Source organism: Puma concolor, chromosome E2 (assembly GCF_028749965.1).
Source record: "Puma concolor isolate L17-30 chromosome E2, mPumCon1.1.hap2, whole genome shotgun sequence".
In the NCBI taxonomy this organism is placed as follows: domain Eukaryota; kingdom Metazoa; phylum Chordata; class Mammalia; order Carnivora; family Felidae; genus Puma; species Puma concolor.
Window position 1 is genome coordinate 21,782,336 of NC_141681.1, and position 22,923 is coordinate 21,805,258.

The following is a 22,923-nucleotide window of genomic DNA, read 5'->3' on the forward strand; positions in this document are numbered from 1 at the left end:
TAGATAGTAAACTCCCTGGTGGCAGGGGAAAAAATCTATTATTTTTGCCTCCTTTTCACAGAAGGCTACCCGCTGAAGGCTCTGTTACTGAGCCTCTCCTGACATTTGCGAGGCATGTGTACCTGGTTTCTCTTCAGCTTCCTCCCTGGGGAAGGGGACTCATCATTCCATTGCCATACGGAGCTTCACAGTCTAATGACATCACAGACGAACTCGTGTCTTTTATACCGTGAAGTGCTGCTCCATGAGTGGAACCCTCTTTCTTGGAAGCAACATGATCTAGAATTGGAAGATTTGAGTTCTCATGTTGGCTCCCCCAGAAACGAGATAATAGGCCATTTGGAAATCCCATCATTTGTAAATGGAAGAGATTAAACTCTGACATCCATGGTCTTTGCCACCTTTAATATATCTTGACTTTTATGACCTTCGATGAATACCTTCAGACATATATATTCTGTAAACTTTAGGAAACTGCAGCTAAGCCCTCCAACAGCAGGAAGCCACCCAATTATGAACCCAGTAATATATCCGACTTAATATAACCACTTTTGCTCCTCATTTTGGAGACAGTGTGGTGGAGTGAAAAGGAAAGGGGCTTTGGTGTTGAACAGACATATTAAAGCCAGCACTTTGGTATTTACAACTCTGGATATCCCGGACAAGCTATTTTACCTCACTACACCTCAATAAAGGTCATTCTTCTTGCTCCGTCTCCCTCCTCACTGGGCCATAAACATGGTCCAGTAATATTCTGGAAATTATTTTCTCTTTTCTTACAAAAACAAACAAGCTTTCTAAGTGGACAGGAGTAGTTAAAAACCTTCCGGCTAGGCTATTAGGCACAGCCCGTCATAAAAGTATGAGGAGAACACTCTACAGATGAATGACCAAGACTGCTTTGCATATTTCATCATGGAATTCAGACCCAGGCTACCTGAGAACCCCTAAAACCAAATAAATAAACTAAATAAATTCACTCAAACTAGAGTTAGCATTTTTCTTTAAATAAGGAGAAAACTGATTTTTTAGTACCATAAATGCTCCTTTATGATAAATTCAGGTAAACTTGAAACTATTTAATATTTTGTATGCAAAAATCTGGCAACAGTTTGATGCATTTATGACTTTCTGAGTAGTTTGGGCAATCCCACTTCCCAAATGCAGTTTCATAAATATTCAGAGGGTGGAGGATTGTAGTAAATACGAAGAAATATGCAACATGTCATTACGTTTCTCAATCAAATATGCTAAACAGCTCTTTCATTCATTGTACTGAATAAAGAAGCCCAATGCAGCAGAATGATTTCTATAAAAGATTCATGTATGAAGTTTAAAAAGTAAATTTGATTAAAAAGGAAACCTAGTTGAAGCAATCCATTGAAAAAGTTATTTTAAATATAGCATGGAGAAAATATTCAAATATTAAGCTGCTCAGAATGTCTCCATCTAATTGCCTTATTTGCATTCCGCTTAGGTATTCCATCGATCGTCATACTGACCTCGACAGGTTTTTCACTATTAATCCAGAGGATGGTTTTATTAAAACCACAAAACCTTTGGACAGAGAGGAAACTGCCTGGCTCAACATATCCGTTTTTGCAGCAGAAATCCGTAAGTATTCTCCTAAGGGTTTTGATTCTACTTTACCAAGTTTTATTCCATCAGACTCTATATATATTCTGGAAAATAACAGACAGCTGAGATAGAATACATTTTTTAGTCTTAAGCATATTTTTCACTGTTTAAAATTTATTCTTGGTCATGTATCGAAGAGGACATATAAACACGTAGAGATATTTTCATTTTCTCTGGCAGAACTGGGTATAGATTTGGCAAGTGAGATCTTGACACTATAGCCATCACTGGGGGACTCCCCACTTTAGGCTGCCACTCAGTATTGTTTAAATCCTTAGAGCCTAGATTTGTGGATGCTTGTGTACCTATAGACCAGTGGTTCTCAAACTTGATCACACATTAGAATATCCTGGAGGGCTTGTATTTACTGTCTGAATTCTCTTCTTTCAGACAACCGGCATCAGGAAGCCAAAGTGCCAGTGGCCATTAGGGTCCTTGATGTCAACGATAATGCCCCCAAGTTTGCCGCCCCTTATGAAGGCTTCATCTGTGAGAGTGATCAGACCAAGCCACTTTCTAACCAGGTAATGATGCCTTCCCTTTTTCTGGCTTTGTACAAGCAATTTGGAAACAGAGTTTGATCTTGAGAGCTTCACCTGGAGATACCTGCTGCTGCCCAAGAGGTCTTCAGAGCCCTAGTTTAAGCTCTGTAGCTGTGCTCTTGTTAAACCCAGGCTTCTCAGCCAGCTCGGAATTTTTGAATAAATGATGTGCCAATGTCAGCATGATTTATTTATGGGCCACCTTTCTCTTTCAGCCAATTGTTACAATTAGTGCAGATGACAAGGATGACACAGCCAATGGACCAAGATTTATCTTCAGTCTACCCCCTGAAATCATTCACAATCCAAATTTCACAGTCAGAGACAACAGAGGTTCGTACCACAGTTCCTATGCATTCAGAGAAATAGAAATGGAGAATGAATGGCTTTTATATTGCAGAACACAAGTGTTTTCCCTAATCTTAATAATGCCTGTCTGTTGAAGAACAAACAAGAAGTAATAATGCCACCTTTATTTTGAGACGTGTGGGCTCATTTGGTGCATATGAATAAGTGAGTGTAATTTTATTTTACTTTTTTATTGGCTTTGATATTCAAGAAGCAGTGGGGAAACCAAGTGGGGAAGCTTACAGGGTCAATATGCAAACAACCTCATTTATCTTTTTTAAGAGGTTGATAAACCCTTGGGGGGAGCATGGCTTAATGAATATTGATATCAAATAAAGCATTATAAGAGATTAGTTCAACTTTGTAAGGCAATGTAATCTTTCAGCTGGCCTTCCCTCCCAAGCATGGTTTTAATGCAGTATGGTTGGGTTCATAGCTTGTTACCTAAAGATGGTTGCAGAATTATTGCCTGAAGGGCATGAACAGAGCATTGTTTGGCCACTGTAGACATGGTGAAATTCAATATCATGCCTGCTTCTCATTTCATCAAAGAGGTTCTAGACTTACAAATTATTTGAAGTAGCTGTTCTTCCATATAGGCCCAAACTGATACAGTCCCTTGATAAAGTTGGTACCAAGCCAGGATCAGAAAATAAGTTTCTTGACTTCTGGGCAGGCTATGTTGGTCTACAGCTGTCCCTAGAAACCCGTGACAATGCAGTTTGTAGAAGCAGGAAGACAAATGCCATCGTTCGACATAGGACTAGAAGGTAGTCCTCCTGAGCACACATGCTTTCATTAGCCACACAGTACTAGGTTATAGATTGACTGCTTTCCCAGTGACTGAGATCAGGCGTATAGGAGCTTACATTAACCTAATAAGTATTTTTGCTTTCCCCATCTCTGTTATCACTCATCAGAATCATAAATACCAAACTATGTTTGGTAGCTGTGTTCCAAACCACATGCCAAGACCCTTCCCACACTCCATCCGTTTCTTTCCCTCAACACACCATAGGTAAATGTCATTATTATCATTCCCATTTGAAGATGAAGAAAATGAGGCACATAACCATCAAGTAACTTGTTCAAATTCAATGAGCCACATAGGAGTTAGACCTAGGTTTTAAACCCAGGTTTTCAGAGGCAAGACGTTACAACCCTAAGCACTGTCCCTACTGGGTTGATTATTAGAGGAAAGAAGTTCCCCATCCTGCTTGGAGTTGAGGGGATATGATCTAGCATACTGCATTTTTATTTCTGGAACTGATTTGAGCATTTAATTATGGCCTTGTAAAATCAAGCACATATCAAAAGGGACTGTGGGATAAAATGTCCTAGGTGCTGACAGATTTTCTCTCCTGATGCTTTGCTTTCTGCAGTGGACATGCTCTTGAGAGCCTGGGTGTGAAGAAAGTTAATACGACAGACCTGTGTTTTAAAGGAACCCTATGAAACAACCTGTCACTAAATGATTCCTATAATTTCAAAATAGAAATGGTACTTGGAATGCTTTAATTTTATATTTCATCTAAGAGTTTTCTTTTACTTGTTAGCTTTGGTTTATGGGCACATGTGAGTGCCTTAAGCCCCTTTGAGAGTTAAGTCTGCAGGCCACTGAGATAGAGGAGTAGTTCTTGACTGGGAGCTCACGTACCTCCAGGGGTACATGTGTATAATCTAAGAATTTCCTTTTGTAAATATGCATTCCTCCAAAGAAGGAAGACCTCACATGTAGTGGGCATTCAAGAAATGCTTACTCAGCTGAACTGAACAAGGTAGCACACATAGTGTTCCCATAACACTTTCTAAGATATGGGTATACTTCGTTTGAGTTTATGGGAATCCCTGCTTCCACTCTTGGATTTCTCCTAATTCCCAAACTATTTTGTGATAGGTTGATTGCCACATTGCCACGAGCCTAGGCTTTTGTCAGTGTTGTGGTGAAGGAGATACTTATAAAACATTTCAGCGTACATTTGGTTTTATGAAAAGTGAGGTGATCGACTCAGTTGTTTGGAAAACTCCACTGTTCTAACATGTGTCTTATGCCATCCCCCTCTTATGATCTGTTTACTCAAATATTTGTGGGCATACTTTTATCTGTGTTTTCTTATAATCCCCAACTAACATTTGAAGCCTAACTCCTGGATGGATGCCCAGCAACATCTCTATATGGTTGGACACCTCCTGACCCAGCAGGTGTTTCTAGGCTTTTCTCACTGTGCCAACGTCACCTCCATCACCTGCCTTGTCTTCTTTCTCTTTTATGTGTGCGGTAATATTTAGTTGCTGTTAACCCTCTGAAAACATGATACCAAGATGGAGTGTTCTCTAGGGAGTTGTAAGTATTTTACTTTGTCACAGTACTTCAGGAATGCCATTGGTATTTTCAAAAAGATGAGCCAGCCCAGTACACAGTCTGTTTCCTCTGCCCTTTCCTGTAAAAAACTAATACTATGCAGAGCTACCACTTTTGAGCGAATTGCTACTTTTTAAGAAAAATGACTTTATTAACTATGGCAAACACTTAATGAAAACTCCTATGTTTAGAGGTATTACAAAACCTTAAAGCAAATACAGTCCTATAATTATCATTTAATAGAGTCTCTTTGCTAGCTCCTAAAAGTAATTACATATTGAAGTAATCCAAAAGGAGTAATCACATTCCACATCCTATTAATAGCCTACTGAGTTACCAAATTTCTCGGCTGAAACTGTTTTCCATAGAAAACATGAGATAATGGTTTAGATCACGCTGAGTAAAAGCATCAGGTTTCTTTCTCCTTGAGTGTTTGCTTCCATTATGCCATGTAAATAATCAGGATTGTGTTTGCCTAAACTGGCATAAGCATTACACATCTTTAGAAATAGGAGAAGAGAAGCCATCTTAATACACCCAAGCCTTTTATTTCATTTTCCCTTACTCCAGTCTGTAGCCAAGCTTCACAGGTGACTCAGCAGGCAGCCGGAGAGTACAACACTGGATGACTCTTCAACACTTAGGTCCATCTTGGGCTGTTAATTTCAAAAACGGTGCTGTTTGGCCAGATGGAGGCTGATCTGCCCACAGTTTTGAGATGCATTTGCTTTGAAAATATCAGACTTATGGCTTCTCTTAAAACACAAGAAATGTGTAATGAATGAGAATAGTGCAAAGAAAAAAATACTGAGAATAACCCTTCCCATCTATCTGGCTCTTCGTTAATTTATACAACGTTGTCATGGCCATTATTAAACTCAATTCCACAAACAGCCCCACAAGGTTACTCAAGAGTATTTTTATCCCCATTTTCTAGATAAGGAAGGAGAATGAGACATGAGGAGCTTCAGATATTTTCCCAAGGCACATTAGTGCAACAGCGAACAAGTTTGGGTATTTGAAGGGCTCCATCAAGTGTACACACTATACTATGAGTAGAAAGCTTGTCTTTTCTAGTTAATTCTTTAAAAAAAATCTTTGTTTACCCTATAGTCAAATAATCACAGTCTTCAGAAGAGGAAAAATCTGGAATTCAATTGATCAATCTAAAGTTCCAGGGGAAATTGTGAACAGGGGAAAAACTGTACTTCATGTTCAATTTAAATTATAGCCATAATAAATTCTAGTAAAATATATTTGCAAGAATTTTATAATTTCCTTCTACTATATAATTAACACATGTTCTTTGCAAGAAAGTTAGAAAATACAAACAAGCAGGAATATTACTATAAATAATAAAATAACTTGATACTATATTATATAGAAATAATCATTGCTATTTTTTTTATCTGTCCAGACTTTTTCTTGGGATTATATAATATATATATATATATATATATATATATACACACACACACACACACACACACACACACATATATAATTTATATGAATATAAATTATATATAAATATGTTATATGTATATAACATATATATAATATATATAAATATACTATATATATATGGTATAATACATATGTGGTACACACACACACACACACACACACACACACACACACACACAATCAGCATCAATACACTTATGTCAACATTTTCTTCTAAATGTCTCCCTAACTTCCACCATAAAGATGTCTGATCTCAGTTAACCATTGTGTAAGTACATTGTTTTCACACACCTTTGCCAAATATCTAATTACTATTTTAGGATAAATTTCTAGAGTGGAATTATTGGGTCAAAAGCTTTTGGTATTTAATTGACAAACTACTCATCAGACATATGTATACTAACAGAAATACTTATAATACCATTAGCAAAATAGGTATTCCACACATGTAAGGCAACTCTAGGTTTTATTACTTTTTCAAATCATTGGCAATTTGATAAGTGAAATACAATCATATTTTAAAATTTCAATGCCTTTGATTACTAGTAAACCTAGGATTTTTTAAATAAGCATTGATCATTTATTTCCTTTTTCTTTTTAAATGTGCTTTTCCCATTTAAAAAAAAATTAGTGTTTATTTATTTTTTAGAGAGAGAGAGAGAGAGAGAGAGCATGAGCAGGGCAGGGGCAGAGAGAGAGACACACACACAGAATCCAAAGCAGGCTCCAGGCTCTGAACTGTCAGCACAGAGCCGGACGCAGGGCTCAAACTCACTGGCTGTGAGATCATGACTTGAGCCAAAGTCGGACGTTTAACCAACTGAGTCATCCAGGCACCCCATGTCCATTTTTGTGAATTATATATTCACCTATTTACAGTTGATATGTAAAGTGTCTTCATCTTTTAATGTTAATGACCTTGGACCTAGCATACCTACTACATAGATTTTCCCAGTGTTTCAATGTCCTTTCGATTCTGATTGTGCTATGTTTGTAATTAGACGTTGCACTTCTCATACCAGGTTTTCTCTGCTTAATGTTATCTTTAGCAATGCTCTCGTTATCCAAAATTGATGTCATATTCACCTATATTTTCCTTCTTGTACATCTTGCTTCCCATTTCCACCATTTATCCATGTGAAATACATATATAACCTCAAGTGGTTGGACATTTCCTAAATATCATTTAAGAAATGGTCAGTCTTGGGGCGCCTGGGTGGCGCAGTCGGTTAAGCGTCCGACTTCAGCCAGGTCACGATCTCGCACTCCGTGAGTTCGAGCCCCGCGTCGGGCTCTGGGCTGATGGCTCAGAGCCTGGAGCCTGTTTCCGATTCTGTGTCTCCCTCTCTCTCTGCCCCTCCCCCGTTCATGCTCTGTCTCTCTCTGTCCCAAAAATAAATAAACGTTGAAAAAAAAAAAAAAAAAAGAAATGGTCAGTCTTTTCCACCTGCATTGACATACCATCTTTATTATCATCTATGTTACATAATCCAGTTGACCCTCGAACAACATGGGTTTGAAAGACACGGGTCCACTTACACATGGATTTTCTTTCTAGATAAATACAGTATGGTACTGTAAATGTATTTTTTCTTCTTCATGATTTTCTCAGTAACATTGTCTTTTCTCCACCTTACTTTATTGTAGGAATACAATATATAATATAATATACAAAATATGTGTTACTCGACTGTTTGTATTACCAGTAAGGCTTCTGGTCAATAGTAGGCTATAAGTAGTTAGGTTATGGGGAAGTCAAAAGTTATAAGTGGATTTTCGATTGTGTGGGGGGTCAGTGCCCCTATCTCCATGTTGTTCAAGGGTCAGCTTATATTAGATTTTTTTGGACTTTAAATTCTTACCATTCTATTTACTCTAGTGTTGGTATTATAATTTTCTTTACTATTGCATACACATCTATGTGAAAATCTGACACATGTTTCTCCAAATTATTTTCATTTTATTACTCTTAGTACTCTTAACTTTTGGTTTCTTTGTTCCTCCAGATAATCTTTAGAATTATTTTTCAGGTACCTGAGAAGTATTTTTGTGAATTTTATTGAGTTTACCTTAAATTTATGGATTCACTTAAGAACTAAAAGTTTGAAATATTCTTTCCATCCAGAAGCATGATTTGACTTTCCAATGAATCAGTTCTCTTTGTATTGCTATCAGGAATGTTTTGTAGCCATCTTCTGTGTATTTCTTATTAAGCTTATGGCTAGATACTTTATATTTTGGATGTTGTTGTGAAGTGGATTTTTAAGTTGTTTTCTAAGTGAATATTTTTAGTATAAACTATAGCCATTTTAATGAACTTTTTATTATTTGGACATTGTTCTAAGGTGATAAAACTTCTCAGCTGATTTGCCTGGATTTTCTAAAGAGACAACTACATAAAAATTAAATAATGCAATTTTTTTTGTCTTCTTTTAAGATTTGGTGGGGTTTTTTCGGTCTATTTGCATAGATTTACACTTTTAAAATGTGTTAAATAACAACAATGATAACAGGCATTCTTGCTTTACTTGTTACTTAAGAGTTTTTAGAGTTTCACCAATAAGCATAATATTGGTAGTAATATTAAAATGAATATTTGTGTTGTTGGGTGTGTGTGTATTTTAGGAAATTTCCTTTCCATTATTATTTTATTTAGAAAAAGTGGATATTCAATTTTTATCATAATTTTTGGATTCTTTTTTAAAAATTTTTTTTTCAACGTTTATTTATTTTTGGGACAGAGAGAGACAGAGCATGAACGGGGGAGGGGCAGAGAGAGAGGGAGACACAGAATCGGAAACAGGCTCCAGGCTCTGAGCCATCAACCCAGAGCCCGACGAAGGGCTCGAACTCACGGACCGTGAGATCGTGACCTGGCTGAAGTTGGACGCTTAACCGACTGCGCCACCCAGGCGCCCCCATAATTTTTGGATTCTAACCAGAGAAGAGTATGATTTTGTCCTTTGACCTAATGATTTGTTAAAGGAATTAAATTGAAATATCCTAATATTGAACCTCATATTTTTAATTTCCAAACCTTCTGTTCCAAACAGTGATCATGTGATAAAATATAGAGGAAAGAGCAAGGGTTAGCAATTAAATGCTTGGCTTTACTCTTTACTGCTAGAATGGGAACAGTCTTAACATGAATCCCTGAATATTTGCCATACGATTAATCCTATTACTGTTTTATTTTTACAAACTGTCAATTATTACATCACCCCTAATTCCTAGGAATTAGTGTTCTGAGAGGGGACAGCAGTGAAATACCAAAAGGTGGGCACAATTGGAACACATCTCAGGCTCCAAGAACCCAGGGTTGCATGCTATCCAGTAGGCCAGCTCAACTAAAGTTGGAGCCCTATGAGATCATTGGGTTATTTAGTTATTGAAACATCTCTTAGTCATTTGAGCAATGGAGGACAGTTTTAGGACCTTGCAATAAGTTCCTATTTTAACACCAACAAAAATACTCAGGATTTTCAAGTCAACAAATGAAAAAAGCTGCCCTTTTGACATTATGAAGCACCTTCCCTATTTCATTTGACCTTCTTCAGCCTTTTAATGTTTCTTCCATATTTCAAGTCAGTGTGACTTCCAACAAAAATGAGGTAATTTAAGGGACGCCTGGGTGGCTCAGTTCGTTGGTGTCTGACCATTGATTTCAGCTCAGGTCATGATCTCAGGGTCATGAGATGGAGCCCTACGTCGGGCTCTGCACTGAGCATGGAGCCTCCATGAGATTCTCTCTCTCTCTCTCTCTCTCTCCCTCTGCCCATCTCTTCCACTCCAACTCTCTCTTTAAAATAAAATAGAAAAAAATTGTAATTAAAGAAAAACAAACGAGGTAATTTCATAGTTCCCCAATTACAATCTCCTTCCATCTTCCACAATCACAAGAAAATGAGCTTCTCTGCCTGGAATGTACACACCTCCTACCTATTCCTCCTCTTTCAGGTGTCCCCATAAATAAAGTCACTGAGGCGAAGCTTTGCTAGATATCCCCAGCCTATCTTGGGTGCTTCCTCCTCTGTTCTCCAGGAACACTGCAGTAGTTTTTCATATTTTCCTTATTTTGCATTCTAAACATCCATTTCCCCATCTTCTCCCACTAGAACATGAGCTCTGTGGGGACAGCATCCCAGCACTTAAGAACAGTGGGTTGACCAAATGCAAGGATTAAAATGAAAGAGTGGCTTGGGAAACATGTGACGTGCTCACAAATTTCAGGGATCTGTTATTATTAGGGGAAAATAATTATGTTATAACATAAGCATCAGGCTAAAAAAGACACTCACCTTTTTTTTTTTTTTTCAACGTTTTTTATTTATTTTTGGGACAGAGAGAGACAGAGCATGAACGGGGAAGGGGCAGAGAGAGAGGGAGACACAGAATCGGAAACAGGCTCCAGGCTCCGAGCCATCAGTCCAGAGCCTGACGCGGGGCTCGAACTCACGGACCGCGAGATCGTGACCTGGCTGAAGTCGGACGCTTAACCGACTGCGCCACCCAGGCGCCCCGACACTCACCTTTTAATGACGAATGCTCTGAGGAGTCAGTACCACATAGCGTACCTCTTCTTTCCATTCATTATTTAGTGTTCCACAAAGTTATATTGGACATCCAGAGTTTGGATACAGGAAGAGATGACATTGAAATGTGCTTATTTTGCAGGAATATTATCTAAGATGGGCCAAGTTGCAGATCAAATGAGCTCTGATACCTGATGCATTCAGAGTGAAGTCTGATCTGCTAAAAAATGCAAAAAAGACCAAAAAACAAAAGAAAACAGAAAGGGTACATGAGAAGCAGTTTTGGCTGAATAAATCGGGATAGCCAAGACAGATTCACTCCGATTAGATCAACTGGCAAACATCTTTTTTCCCCTCCCCCACCAGCACTTTTCTTTTCTTTTTTTTTTTTTTTGTCTAAGCTTAGAAAATTTCTTTTTTTTATGAGTAGCATCAGACAGCATCCAAATAGGCTCTGGTTTTTTACTTTCATCATTTAAAGATAGCCAAATAGATTTCTATGGAACTTTTTTCCCTCATAATTGCTTCAATATGGAAGATGCTCTATTGGCAGATCAAAATGGCAGATGTCTTTTAATGCTCTGCCATTTTCTCTGTGTAAATAATTATGTTCCTTTTCCGCCTGAATTTCATTGCAGCAGTTTGTCCATTACAACGCAGCTTATCTGGGAATTCGCTCCTTCCCCAGCCCAACACAAAAAGATAGGTCATTTTGGTGGAACAGACACATTATTCTTTCAGGGTTTCCTCTGGTCACTGACTTAAATAACTCCTGGGATTTCTCAACTCACTAAAGGACCCAAAATGTTTATATCCCACTGAATTCTGTGGTAGTTTTCCTTGTCTTAAATCAAGAAATACTTAGGCAATATGTTTCTTTTTCCCTCCCAAGAAGAGAATTCTCCTCATACAAAAATGGAGGGAGAGTTAATTTCAAAGGAAGTGGTCAATTATAACAATGAAAAATCTATTAATATCAGCCAACAGTGCACACTTAGATGTCTGATACACACACACATTTAGAAATCTCTACAATGTTATTTATTGTATTTCATATTTTGCCAGTTCCTCGGTATCAAAGGTGTTAATTAAAAAATCATGATGATATCCTGCTAGAGTGTAGCTCTTTAAATTCATTTGGAAGACATTACAGCCATCAGAGTCTTGGGTCAAACAATTTTCTTCATTAACATGCATACACAAGCTATTAAGGTCATCTTTGAGTATAAGTAAAGTCAAAAATATAAGTGCTCCAAACTTTAAAAGTATTATTTAAAATTTGTATTATTTCATTCCCTCAGATTGAAGAAGGCAAATATATGGCATCAAAAATTTCAGTTAAGGTTTGAAAAATCACAAATCTAAATGAGTATAAAAAACCTAAATAAGTGGGGGTTCCTGAATGCCTTAGTTGGTAGAGCAGGTGACTCTTGACCTCAGGGTTGTAAGTTCAAGCCCCACACTGGGATTAGAGTTTATTTAATAAGAAAATTGTAATCTAAATAATTAAACTTTCCAGCGATGTCTTTTGTAGAATATATTCTTCTAAAAGTATTAAAGCTTAAAACTCCATTAAGACTTCTGAGACACATACTGTATCTATATAGATATAGATATATACACACATATACTTCACATACATACCGATATATTTTTTTCCATTATCCTGATAGAACTATGGCCACATTTCTAGGGAAAGTGGAGAGGGCCCAGAGGATTATTCTGCTAGCGACTGCATAACTGTCTTCAAGTGTGTCAGAACTTTTTAAGTGGTAGATGGATCTACTTTGTCTCAGGTTTGAGCAAAGGTAGAGACGGTAGTTTGGGTCAGAAGTGAACAAAGTAAGAGCAAGGTTTGGCTTCAATCCTCTAGATGCTTAATAGTCTCTAGAGAGGCCTTCATCTGATCAAGGTGAACAATGACAGAAGGACAGAAGAAACAGAGTGGCCAAGAAAGGGCATCTTAAGAGCTTTAGGGAAGCTGCTGAGGTGACTGATTCTCTCACCTTAGCTCAAGCCTTTCTCCTGACATCATGGTGAGACCATGGTGTACTAATTCTGTGCTGCAGACGCTTTTCTTTTTCAAGTTTTTAAACATACAGAGTCTATGCTTTATGCTGCCCATTTGCTCTGCTCTCAGTGTTTTTTTTTTTTTTTTTTGGCTAATACAAGATTACACCGAGTGTGATCTATCGATCGAGGGCTGGTTACCCATCATAGTTTCCCCTTTTAATGTCAGTTGTATGTATCCCTCCAATGGGCTACATCATCATCATAACCCTTATGTTTGCATCCCAAACTGGTACCATGGAGACAATCATTATCAGGTCCCTTTACATTTTGTTAGTGTAATGACAAAGTGTGCAGGTAAAAACAGCATGTAATTAGGAGTCCAGGATGTAGACATAAAAATTTGAAATCTGAATTTATTTTCCATTAATGGAAACACTGCATTTTGTACATGACATATGCTAGTAATTAATGACCCTATTTGCAAGGTTTTGCCTAAGTAGGGGGAAAATGAAACTGGTTACGTGTCTGTGGCCAGGAATGAGAACCCTGGGTGTCAGGATGAAAAAGTGAAGTGCTTGAAAAACATTTTCTTACTGTGGGAAATATGTTGCCCAGGATTGAGGAGTGTGAACTATTTTCTTACCTCTGGATGATGAGCTCTTCTGTGTAGACCCTTGCGTTCCAACCTGCAATGACATTTCCAGGAATTCACTTTCCTCTCTCTGCCATTAAGTTTCTCTTCCTCATTAGTTTATTGCTCAAAGAGGATCGCTTCCAGGAAAGAATTAATATTTACTGAGCATCTCCAACAGTCTGTCGCTGTGCTAAGTACCTTTATGAATGGAATCGTTTTAACATTTAAAATTATTAGTTTCCTGGGTGAGAATATAGAAACTCAGGACATTTACTTACTACAGTTGAAGTCAGGCAATTAATATGTAAACGATTCAAGATTCAAAACCAGGCCTGTTTGACCCCAACTACTGAGAGATTTGCTCTTTGGAAGCTTTATAAAGGAAAAGGATCTGAGAAATCTCTTGATGGAAATTTAAACATTGGTAACATTTGCCTTTTTCTGCCTCATCTTATTAGCCATGGAGCCAATTCGACAGTTCCCTGAAAAAAACAAAAAGGCTCATGGAGCCTCTTTTATCCATGGGGCACCCATAAACCTTAGGAATGTGTATATCCGAAGTGAGGGGACCCTCTCAAAAATGCATAAGCAGTGACTGCCAATGAAAATGATTTGGATGAAAGAGAATCCATAGTCAAACAGAATGCAAAGTTGATTTTCAGTATAACAAGTTTTTGTTATTATGGCTAGTTTGTTTCTTTTTCAGTGTGTTTTTCTAGATTTGTTTTCATGAAATTCCTGCCCATAGTGGTGGCACTTTTTTTAGCCGAAGATCAGTGATCAGAGTGGACCACAAGAAAGACCATCAGGGGACACAGCTCTGACTCCTCTAAAATGGCCATCCCAAAAGAAAGCTCACTCTCCCATTGGTCCAGAGTCCAGTTGGATCTACAGGAGAAATATTTTATTCATTCAAACAACGCTGAGCACCTAAGTGCCAAGCCAGGCTGTTTACACAGTTTTCTGGTCTATCACAGCTACCCCAATCCAGTCATGAGTGCTGGAAGATATCAATAGTGGGTGTTAAATATTCTGGTGGAAGGATTCCCTGAGCCATAGAATAACCATAGCTTTTATTATGTGATTTGACTCCAGTAACAACCCTGTGAGGCATGCTTGATATCAACCAGGGTCCTCATTTTAAAGATGAACAAGTAAGGCTCTAGACAGGAAAACTGATGCGTTTTAAAGCATGTAATTAGTGTATGCCCATGAAGAGACTTTCAGTCCATTTCTTTCCCACCTCTTCAACTAATCTTAAATCCATATGTGTAACATGTTTGGCTAGAAGAACTTTTTAGAAAGTTCTTGAGATTCTTGAGTCACCTGTGTGGCTCAGTCGGGTAAGTGTCTGACTCTTGATTTTGGCTCAGGTCATGATCTCACCGTTTGTGAGTTGGCCCCCACATCGGGCTCCTCATGGACAATGCAGAGCCTGCTTGGGATTCTCCCTCACGCTGTCTCTCTCTGCCCTTACCCACTCCCTCCCCCCTCAATATAAATAAATAAACATTAAAAGTTCTCAAGATTCTACTGGTCCATCACTTGGAGATGGTGAATGGTCTGGTCAGCTGGGTTCCTTGATGAGCTTTTATGTCACAGTTTCAGTGTGTCTTAGGGGACTCATTGTTCATAATATGAAACATCTTTCAATCACATGCCCGTGTCCTGCTCAGCTCCATGTTTTCCATTAGTGTTTGATTTTCAGTCACTATCATGTGTAAGCCAGCATGCTGTGACCTGGAGGCACACTCTTGGGTGGATGGCACACTGAAGAACAGATTTTAAATCCTGCCTTCCACAGGTTTCCAAAAGCAAAATACCCAGTTTACATTCCCTCCAAAACAACACCCTGGGTGACAGGATGCGACCCAACAGATAATCTAAGTGAATGATCTTTTAGGAATGTTGCTTGTATCAGAGAAGTGTATTTGGCCAAACAATTTAATTAATTTGCTTTCCATCTTAGATTTTTAATTTTTATTTTTATTCATAGTGGCATTAGTGACATTTCAGATTATTAAAATGGGGTAGATGTTGTCACTTTTAATTTGTGAAAATCTTATTTGAGCTAAAAAAATGTATGAGAAGGGAAAGAAATAACGTATTTTGAAATCATTTATTTATATGTGAATTTTTTTGTATTTCTTAAGCGTAGAAACAGGGTATAGGCTAGAACAGGAAAGAACAGTCAGGAAGCAGAATTTTCAGTTAACAGCCTTTTGGGCTAGTTTGTTTTTATTTTTTCATGATTTTCCATACTATGTGGAATTTTTTTCCAGTGATAAGAACAATATATGCCAGTCATACTAAATTCAGAAAATATAGAAATGAGGGCTAGCTGTTCTGCCTTGCTTTGTTTGAAATGCTGGCAACAAAGGACAGAGAATCTGTCGCGATACAGCTCGCTAAAAACCAATGCATACACACACCTTACCTTCTGCAACACTCAGAATATCTGCTCATCCCTCGACTGAATCTGCCTTTTATATTTAATAAATTTTATCTCACAGAAAATGTATTATATTTCCTTTCACCTAAAATATACCCATTTAAATTTGAGATTCTAAGGTATTTCTTCCTACAACAAGAGCTAATTCGTGGTACTGTCGATCCATTCTAAACCCACTAGCTTTTGGGCCATCATGTTGCCCATACATTCATATTGCTATAAGTTACTGATTCTAAACTGACATACAGATGCAAGCCATGTTGAGGATGTGTGTGTGTGTGTGTATGTGTGTGTGTGTGTGTGTGTGTGTGTGTACACATAATTTGATAGAACATATTTAAAATTTCACCTGTTTTATAATTACCAGTGTTGTCCCCCCAGAGCACACAGCCTGGAGGGGCACCTGAGTGGCTCAGTCAGTTAAGCAACCGGCTCTTGGTTTGGGGCACCTGGGTGACTCAGTCAGTTGAGCCTGCAACTTGGGCTCAGGTCATGATCTTACACTTTACAGGTTCAAGCCCCGCGTCGGGCTCTGTGCAGACAGCTCAGAGCCTACAGCCTGCTTTGGATTCTATGTCTCCTTCTCTCTCTGTCCCTCCCCAACTCATGCTCTCTATCAAAAATAAATAAACATTAAAAAATTTTAGGGGCGCCTGGGTGGCGCAGTCGGTTAAGCGTCCGACTTCAGCCAGGTCACGATCTCGCGGTCCGGGAGTTCGAGCCCGGCGTCAGGCTCTAGGCTGATGGCTCGGAGCCTGGAGCCTGTTTCCGATTCTGTGTCTCCCTCTCTCTCTGCCCCTCCCCCGTTCATGCTCTGTCTCTCTCTGTCCCAAAAATAAATAAACTTGAAAAAAAAATTTTAACATATAGTCTGGAAAAAATGTTGGCTGGTATAGATATGCAGAAAACATGATGAGGAAGTAGTTGGGGGCATTGGTTACAAAAGATTGAAAAATATATGGAAGCCAACATCGGGAATTTTGGTTAAACCTTTCTCAGAACACAGTTATGCCATTTATTCAAAAAACATTTCTTGAATGTTTCTTGTGTGTCCATCCCTGGAAAGACAGATGAATGAGATGAAGTCCCCTATTCTTAGAAGTTCACAATCTAGGCGAGGTCAAAGTGGTTATGTCAAGAAATAAAGACAGAATAGTGGGGTGTCAATTTCTATAAGAATATATAGTGCTGGGTGCCCGGGCGCATAAATCAATTAAGCGTTTGACTCTTGATTTTGGCTAGGATCGTGAGATGGAGCTCTGTCTCAGGCTCCACGCTGAGTGGAGTCCGCTTAGGATTCTCCCCCCTTCTCTCTGCCCCTCTCTCATTTGTGTACATGCTCTCTCTCCTCTCTCTCTCTCTCAAAAAAAAATTAATAAATAATAATACATAGTGTTATGGATCACAAAGGAGATGTTGGGAGGGGTCTAGAAAGGCTGCCCAAAGTGGTGGCTTTTGGGTTCAGTTCTGAGGCTTGAGGGGTTTTCCTCCCATGCTCATAGGAACAGCTTTCTGGGGGCGCCTGGGTGGCGCAGTCGGTTGAGCGTCCGACTTCAGCCAGGTCACGATCTCGCGGTCCGTGAGTTCGAGCCCCGCGTCAGGCTCTGGGCTGATGGCTCGGAGCCTGGAGCCTGTTTCCGATTCTGTGTCTCCCTCTCTCTCTGCCCCTCCCCCGTTCATGCTCTGTCTCTCTCTGTCCCAAAAATAATAAACGTTAAAAAAAAAAAAAAAAAAAAAAAAAAAAGGAACAGCTTTCTGGGGCAGCAGAACAGTGGGTAAAAAGGCAGTGGGGGAGGTGTGGTGTGCTTGGGAAACAGAAGCCATGTCTGCATGTCAGGCTGAACTGGGGCGTGTGGAATGGATAGGGTGTGACCCTGGAAGGCAAATAATGTCTTAAAAATAGAGAAAAATCTAGTGGTTTTCGGTAGGGCTGTGTTGTGCGGACAGCAGAGATAATTTGGAATTATTTTAAGCAGGAGGCATGACATGTTTAACTAGCTGGTGGATGGTGCTTGAATTTCAAAGAGACTATAAACCTGCTACTGGGTTTTTATAAAAAGTTCCTCTTTAAACATATATTCCTTTAGGACTTATGAGTGGGCTCAAAGTATGGGTAAGGTTTGCGTATGAACTGGAAATGTCTTAAAACAACACAAAAACAAAAGCAGACAAACAGAAACTGGCCAAAGTCTTGCCATGAAGTAGGAAAGTACAAATATGAAAAAGATTTTTCTGTTTGTTTCTTCTCACACTCATTTATATATTTAATTATCTCCTATACTCCCATAGAGTATGTGGTCTGAGCCCACACTTTCTTGTGGTATCTGATGAAAGGGGCAATACCTTATCAGAAAACAGTGTGCTTAACTTGCCCGTGGGGACATGTGTATCTACCCCATATTAAAAAAAAAAAAAAAAAAGAGCCAATGTCTGAGCTTGGTTCCAAAATATGGAGACATTATTCTGCAAGGCCAGATGCCTGTAGCTTCTACAGATACCTAGATTAAGGATTCTGGCTGTTGACCTTGAGGATGAGAAGTTCAGCCTCACGTCTGCCAAGCTGAATGCACAAATATTCATGCTGTGATTCCAAAGGTCTCCTTTCCTCCAACAGATAACACTGCAGGGGTGTATGCCCGGCGTGGAGGCTTCAGTCGGCAGAAGCAGGATCTGTACCTCCTGCCCATCGTGATCAGCGATGGCGGAGTCCCTCCCATGAGTAGCACCAACACCCTCACCATCAAGGTCTGTGGGTGTGATGTGCACGGTGTACTGCTATCCTGCAATGCTGAGGCCTACATCCTGAATGCCGGCCTGAGCACGGGGGCGCTCATCGCCATCCTCGCCTGCATCGTCATTCTTCTGGGTAAGCGGACTCCGCTGTGGCCTGCAGGAAGGGTTTTGCAACCAGATGCCCATCCTGGAAACATACACTTCTGGAGTGCAGGCTGGTTAGCAGAACTATACCAAGGACTGTGGCTACAATTTGAGACAAGATGCAGGTGGTGTCTGCTCCGGTGCATTTTATGATTTGGGTGGCAACTTGACAAGCATTTTGAGCAGGGTCGGGGAAGGGTTCTGATGAGCAAATTGTCAGGCACTGCAGGACAGCACAGCAGCAACCAGCCGGGGGTGCTGTAGGGGGACATCTGAGAAGGTCTTGCACAAGAGGAATTCAGGCAGAAGTGTGGGATATGAGCAGAAGTTTGCCTTAGAAGATGAAAGAGAAGGGGCGCCTGGGTGGCTCAGTCAGTTAAGTGTCCGACATTGGTTCAGGTCATGATCTCACGGTCCGTGAGTTCGAGCCCTGCATCAGGCTCTGTGCTGACAGCTCGGAGCCTGGAGCCTGCTTCAGACTCTGTGTCTGCCTCTCTCTCTCTGCCCCTCCCCTGCTCACGCTCTGGCTCTTTCTCTCAATAATAAATAAACGTTAAAAAAAAAACATTTAAAAAAATAGGAGGAAAGAGAAGAGTTAGGGACAGAAGGAGTAATCATGAGGCCACAGACAACGTCTGAAGGACTTAAGGAAATGGATGAGGTTGGCCTGGCCAAGCTGGATCTTGACTCCTCCTCTGATTATCTGGGAGCAAGCCTCAGTTTTGGGGGACCCCTGGGAGGCTTTCCCTGCACTTGCAGGCTGAGTTAGCTGCCCCACTTCTGCATTCTCATGTCCTCTCTGGTTTACTCTGAAAGAACAGCAGTGTGCCCATGCTAAGAACATTTACCGTGGCTGGCCTTCAGCAAGATGAGACCACGTGGGAGAAAAATCAGGACTCAAACCCAAGGATGTCTGACACCAAATTTATGCTTGTTCCATGATGTTTCATTCTCCACTGAATGAGTAGGCAGCCCAGCTGCACAGCGAACAGCCCCTGAGTTCAGGTCAACAAAGAGTTCTTGAGAATTATCTGGGTACCAGGTCCTGTGTTCAGCCCTGGGGGATAAAGAGAAGAATCAGACATCATCTTTGTCCATGACCGTTCACAGTCTATCAGGGAAAATACGAGTGAACAGATAAATCAGAGGCATGGGGTGAGTGCCATGATAGGGACATGAATAAAAGGTGATGGGGACACACAGCAGGAATTGCCTCACATTGACTAAGGTCAGGGACATCTTCCTAGAGGAAGTGACATACTTGTTGGATGCTGAAGAATTTTCCAGATGGTGAGAGAGACTGGGATGGATAGATTTTCCAAGCAGAGGGAACAGAATGCCAAAGAGCTCGAGGAAATTCAGAGTCTGGGGAGGGGGAGCCAGATATGTAAACCAAATTATAAGTTATGATGATAGAAGAACGAGGCCAGGTGGGTGGTGGAGTGCATGCCAGTAGCCGTGTCTGGTGTCAGAATGAGATGCCGAGATAGGTTTCCATGATGAGAGAGAAGAGTCAGCCAAACAGGAGGTGGAAAGGAGTGGTCTGGGCGTAGGTGTTGTCAACAACAAGGCACAGGGGAGGGACACTGCTTGGTGAGCGCTGGGAGCCGGTCACAGTCCACACAAGGTCAAAGCCTCAGCCTTGCATCTCCCAGTGATGATGCACCGACTAGGGCTCCCAGACCACCTGTCAGATTCAGCCACAAACATTTTCTTTAGTCTAGCCATGGCAGAGTGTTCTCATGGAATATCATAGAAACCTCTTGTAGCGATGCTAGGTTGCCTGAGTGTAGTCGAATCACCTTTCCCAGGGAGGAGATGGAGCTGTTCCTCTGGGCTTCAGCTGATGCTGTTTCCTTATATGCAAATAAAGAGGAGATTTGTCTTCTGGGGGTCATTATAAACTTCCCCTCTTCCATACGGTGGTCTGAAGAGAACCCTGCCACATTTATGATAAGATTTCTTATTAAGGTAGAGTAGGACTCCTGTTCATTCTTCTCAGCCCCCAGCCCTCTGGGCAGGAACTAGCATCACCTCTTATAGAAAGGTAGGACTGAGGTCTCTGAACGTCCTCGTTCATAAACTTTGGAGAGACAGCTGTCTTCCGTTGGAAAACGAAACCGACATAAGCCATTTTTAAGAGGCTGCAGACCAATATATTTAGAATCTTCCCAATTCTGAGGAACATGACTTCCAAATAGCATTGGATTCATTTGTAAAAAGCTCAAAATAGTTCCAACTTGCCAGTTTGTTTGGGTATCATCTTTCCTGGCGGCATTTTGCAGAGGAAGAGACAGGTGGAGGGCAGTTTTACACATCTTTGGGGATTCCAGGTAAAGCTCTCATTTCACACAGTGATAGACTGGTTCCTATTCTGAAGCTTGTACCCACCATGTCTTACAGTAAGCAGAGTTCTCCTGGTGGTGGGTGGGGAGAACCCAGAAATACTGGGCTTGACCTATGCTTACTTTCTTGTGCTTTCCCCATAGTCATTGTAGTGTTGTTTGTGACCCTGAGACGGCAAAAGAAAGAACCACTCATAGTCTTTGAGGAAGAAGATGTCCGTGAGAACATCATTACCTATGACGATGAAGGGGGCGGGGAAGAAGACACAGAAGCCTTTGATATTGCCACCCTCCAGAATCCTGATGGGATCAATGGATTTATCCCTCGCAAAGACATAAAACCCGAGTATCAGTACATGCCTAGGCCTGGACTCCGGCCAGCACCCAACAGTGTGGACGTCGATGATTTCATCAACACGAGAATACAGGAGGCAGATAATGACCCAACTGCCCCTCCTTATGATTCCATCCAAATCTATGGTTACGAAGGCAGGGGCTCAGTGGCCGGGTCCCTGAGCTCCTTAGAGTCTGCCACCACAGATTCAGACTTGGACTATGACTACCTACAGAACTGGGGACCTCGTTTTAAGAAACTAGCAGACTTGTACGGTTCCAAAGACACTTTTGACGACGACTCTTAACAATAATGGTACAAATTTGGCCTTAAGAACTGTGTCTGGCATTCTGAAGAATCTAGAAGATATGTAAACAGGTATTTTTTTAAATCAAGGAAAGGCTCATTTAAAACAAGCAAAGTTTTACAGAGAGGATACATTTAATAAAACTGCAAGGACATCAAAGTGGTAAATACTGTGAAGTACCTTTTCTCGCAAAAAGGCAAATATTGAAGTTGTTTATCAACTTCGCTGGAGAAAAAAACCACTTGGCGTACAAAATATTTAAGTGAAGGAGAAGTCTCATGGTGAACTTACAATGAAGGGAAATCGTTTATGTGTTATGAACATCTAAGTCTTTTCTTCTTCTTCTTCTTCTTCTCCTTCTTCTTCTTCTTCCTTTTTTTTTTTTTTTATTTGTCAAAGAAGCTTCCAGAAAATTAGAAAGGACAACAGTTCTGAGCTGTAATTCCGCCTTAAACTATGGACACTCTATATGTAGTGCATTTTTAAACTTGAAATATATAATATTCAGCCAGCTTAAACCCATACAATGTATGTACAATACAATGTACAATTATGTCTCTTGAGCATCAATCTTGTTACTGCTGATTCTTGTAAATCTTTTTCCTTCTACTTTCATCTTAAACTAATACGTGCCAGATATAACTGTCTTGTTTCAGTGAGAGGCGCCCTATTTCTATGTCATTTTTAATGTATCTATTTGTACAATTTTAAAGTTCTTATTTTAGTATACATACAAATATCAGTATTCTGACATGTAAGAAATGTTACGGCATCACACTTATATTTTATGAACATTGTACTGTTGCTTTAATATGAGCTTCAATATAAGAAGCAACTTTGAAATAAAAAACAGATTCTTTTTTTAATTCTGGGTTTCATTCTTAACATTGAAACGTTTAAGTATTTCTAATGACCCATTTATATTTCTAATTTAAGATAATTGTGATCTTTTAATAACCCTATTTATGAGATGTTGTAGTCTGCTGCTTTTATTGTTTATTTAAAATCAAGTATGTTTTGCAAATGTTTTTTTTTTTTTTTTTCCAGACAAGATTCTGTAACATCGTTTAAA

General features: G+C 39.8%; 1 protein-coding gene across 2 annotated transcripts in view; it reads left to right on the forward strand.

Moving 5' to 3' along the window:
• The window catches only part of CDH11 (cadherin 11), a 154,506-nt gene extending 131,789 nt beyond the window's left edge, over nucleotides 1-22,717 (forward strand). For both annotated transcript variants that reach the window (XM_086689280.1, XM_086689279.1), the window contains 5 exons: nucleotides 1,478-1,614; nucleotides 2,029-2,162; nucleotides 2,396-2,513; nucleotides 18,603-18,854; nucleotides 21,355-22,717. In XM_086689280.1, coding sequence (XP_086545406.1) covers nucleotides 1,478-1,614; nucleotides 2,029-2,162; nucleotides 2,396-2,513; nucleotides 18,603-18,854; nucleotides 21,355-21,851 — 1,138 coding nt within the window. In that variant the 3' untranslated portion in view covers nucleotides 21,852-22,717. The remainder of the gene's footprint in view (nucleotides 1-1,477; nucleotides 1,615-2,028; nucleotides 2,163-2,395; nucleotides 2,514-18,602; nucleotides 18,855-21,354) is intronic.
• The last annotated feature ends 206 nt before the right edge of the window (nucleotides 22,718-22,923 follow it).